At 63.8% G+C, this 2,580-nt stretch overlaps 1 protein-coding gene across 1 annotated transcript in view; it reads left to right on the forward strand.

Moving 5' to 3' along the window:
• The window catches only part of LOC107199126 (disintegrin and metalloproteinase domain-containing protein 19-like), a gene marked incomplete at its 5' end in the record, with an annotated part of 27,687 nt that overhangs the window by 6,309 nt on the left and 18,798 nt on the right, over positions 1 to 2,580 (forward strand). The window contains 5 exons of the mRNA XM_015616462.1: positions 476 to 541; positions 632 to 703; positions 1,275 to 1,441; positions 1,524 to 1,608; positions 2,235 to 2,378. Coding sequence (XP_015471948.1) covers positions 476 to 541; positions 632 to 703; positions 1,275 to 1,441; positions 1,524 to 1,608; positions 2,235 to 2,378 — 534 coding nt within the window. The remainder of the gene's footprint in view (positions 1 to 475; positions 542 to 631; positions 704 to 1,274; positions 1,442 to 1,523; positions 1,609 to 2,234; positions 2,379 to 2,580) is intronic.

Here is a 2,580-nt window from a genome sequence, read left to right on the forward strand (position 1 = left end):
CTCAGTAAATCCACTTGGGTAAATCCATTTGGGTAAATCCACTTGGGTAAATCCACTCACATAAATCCTCACAGGATTTACCTCACTCAGGTAACTCCACTCGTGTAAACCCACTCGGGATGTGTTTGGGGATGGGCAGAGGGCTGTGGGGCTCTCAGCACTGCCCAAAGCCGCCGTGTCCCAGCAGGGCAGGGCTGTGCAGGCAGGTGGGGTGGGGTGGGGGGGTCTGTGTGGGTGCCTTGTGTGGGCCTGAGTTTGGGCAGGAGACCCCAGAGGACGCGTGGGTTGGGTCTCGGTGCTGCATCCTACGGGGTGGGACACAACGTGAGGACATCTGGAGCCATCCAAATGTTCCCTGTCACCTCGTGCCTCAGTTTCCCCTCTCAGCTGTCCCTCCCGAGCAGCCCTGTGGTGTCTGGAGGGTGCCCAGAGCCCAGGGCTGCCCCTCTGTGCTGAGTCCTGTGTCTGCCTGCAGGCCAGGAGAGATGCCTGGAGGACCATGAAGTACATGGAGCTCTTCATCGTTGCTGATCATACCCTGGTGAGTGCTGGGGGCGCAGAAAACCAGAGCCCCTCTCTGCCCCCACCCTGGATTTACCCTGTGACCCTTCCCATCCTCATCCCTCTCCAGTACAGGAACCAGAACCTCAACCTGGGCCACACCAAGCAGCGCATCGTGGAGATCGCCAACTACGTGGACAAGGTGAGGGACCTGCCAGCCCCCTGTGTGGCCCTCAGGGACTGTCCCCGTGTCACCAGGGCAAGGAATCACAGAGTTATGGAATTGTTAAGGTCAGAAAAGGTCTTTAAATCCTTCCAGCCCAATCATTCCCCGGCACTGCCAAGGCCAGCACTGCCCGTGTCCCCAAGTGCCACATGCACAGGGCTTGAAATCCCTGCAGGGATGGGGACTCCACCCTGCCCTGGGCAGCTGGGCCAGGGCTTGGCCGCCCATCAAGGAACCCAGGAGCTCTCAGAGCACACGGTGGGAAGGGCACATGGTGTCACCCGTGGGCTGAGCTCAGCCGGGACGCGTCGCTGGGCCCTGATGGGATCCGTGTGGCATCTCTGGCAAAGTGGGGACACACTGAGGTGGTGTCACTGCACGTCATGGTGCCACCCTGGCTGGCTCCTGAGCCCACAGCCGTGCCTGTGGAGCAGGTGGGCTTGGGCCAGGTGTGTTCTGGGGTCACACAGCCAGAGGGAAGCCCAGCAGGGAGGGAGGTGGCCAGGGAATTGCAGTCCCCAGGCGCTGCAGCTGTCCCCTCCTGCAGTTTTACAGGCTGCTCAACATCAAGGTGGCCCTGATCGGGCTGGAGGTGTGGACGGAGCGGGACCAGTGCGCGGTGAGCAGCGACGCCAACGCCACGCTCTGGGCCTTCCTGCAGTGGAAGAAGTCGCTGAGGGCGCGCAAGAGACACGACAACGCCCAGCTGCTGACGTGGGTCCCTGGGCCGGGGACGTGGGGAGGGGGCTCCAGGGGGGCTGGGCACTCTGACCCCCCTGTGCTCCTGCCCGGGCAGAGGGAAGACCTTCGGGGGCACCACCATCGGCATGGCTCCGCTGGAGGGGATGTGCAGCGCCGATAACTCCGGAGGGGTCAGCGTGGTAAGGGAGCCTGGGGTCCCTGCGCCAGCCCGGCTGCCGGAGCTCTCCGTGGGGCTGGAGGAGCAGCCCCCTGAGGCTGGGCCTGGGGCACAGCAGGAAGGTCAGGGACGATGCTGTAGCTCCTGACCCCCCCAGGTGCTGGCCAGGTGCACAGGGGGTGAGAAGGGGCTGTTGAAGGTCTCCCACCCCAGGTACAGCCCCAGCTCCCAGCAGCGCTGGGATCTCCTGTGCTGCTCCTGCCCCTCGTGCTGAGGAGCCCCTGCCTGTTCCCTGGGATCACCTCTGCCCAGATAACTTCTCCTGCTCCTGATAGCAGCCCTGGGCATCACGGGGTGCTCACGGTGGCCTTGGTGCCTTTAATTCCCGGGCAGGGTGGTGGAGGACACCCAGGTTCTGGGTTTTGGGATGTGCCCCGGGGTTTAAGCAGCTGCCTCCAGCCAAGAGCTTCCCCACAGTCCCACAAGGGAATATCAGGAGACCAAGCCCCGCTTCTGCCATGAACCTTCCTGCAACCCCTCCTCCTCCTCCGGGATCCAGCTGTGTCCCAGGGGTTCCCAGCCCCATTCCCTGCTGGCTCAGCCTGTCCCGTGCCGTGGTGGCTGTGCTGACACGTCCCCCCCGTGCAGGACCACGCGGAGCAGCCCATCGGCGCCGCCGCCACCATGGCCCACGAGATCGGCCACAACTTCGGCATGGTCCACGACACCAAGGGCTGCTGTGTGGAGGCCACCCCGGAGCAGGGAGGCTGCGTGATGGCAGCAGCCACGGGGTGAGTGCTGCTGGCCCTGGGACGTGTCCCCAGAGCCCCCAGCAGGGTGGGAGTGGGCAGGGAATGGTGTCACCTCTGCTGTGGGGACAGGGCAGGAGAGCTAGGAACGTTCCCCTGGAGAAGGGAAAAATTCAGGGAGAGCTCAGAGCTCCTTGCAGGACTTAAAGGGGCTCCAGGAGAGCTGGAAGGGACTGGGGACAGGA

Source organism: Parus major, unplaced genomic scaffold (assembly GCF_001522545.3).
Source record: "Parus major isolate Abel unplaced genomic scaffold, Parus_major1.1 Scaffold444, whole genome shotgun sequence".
NCBI lineage: Eukaryota > Metazoa > Chordata > Aves > Passeriformes > Paridae > Parus > Parus major.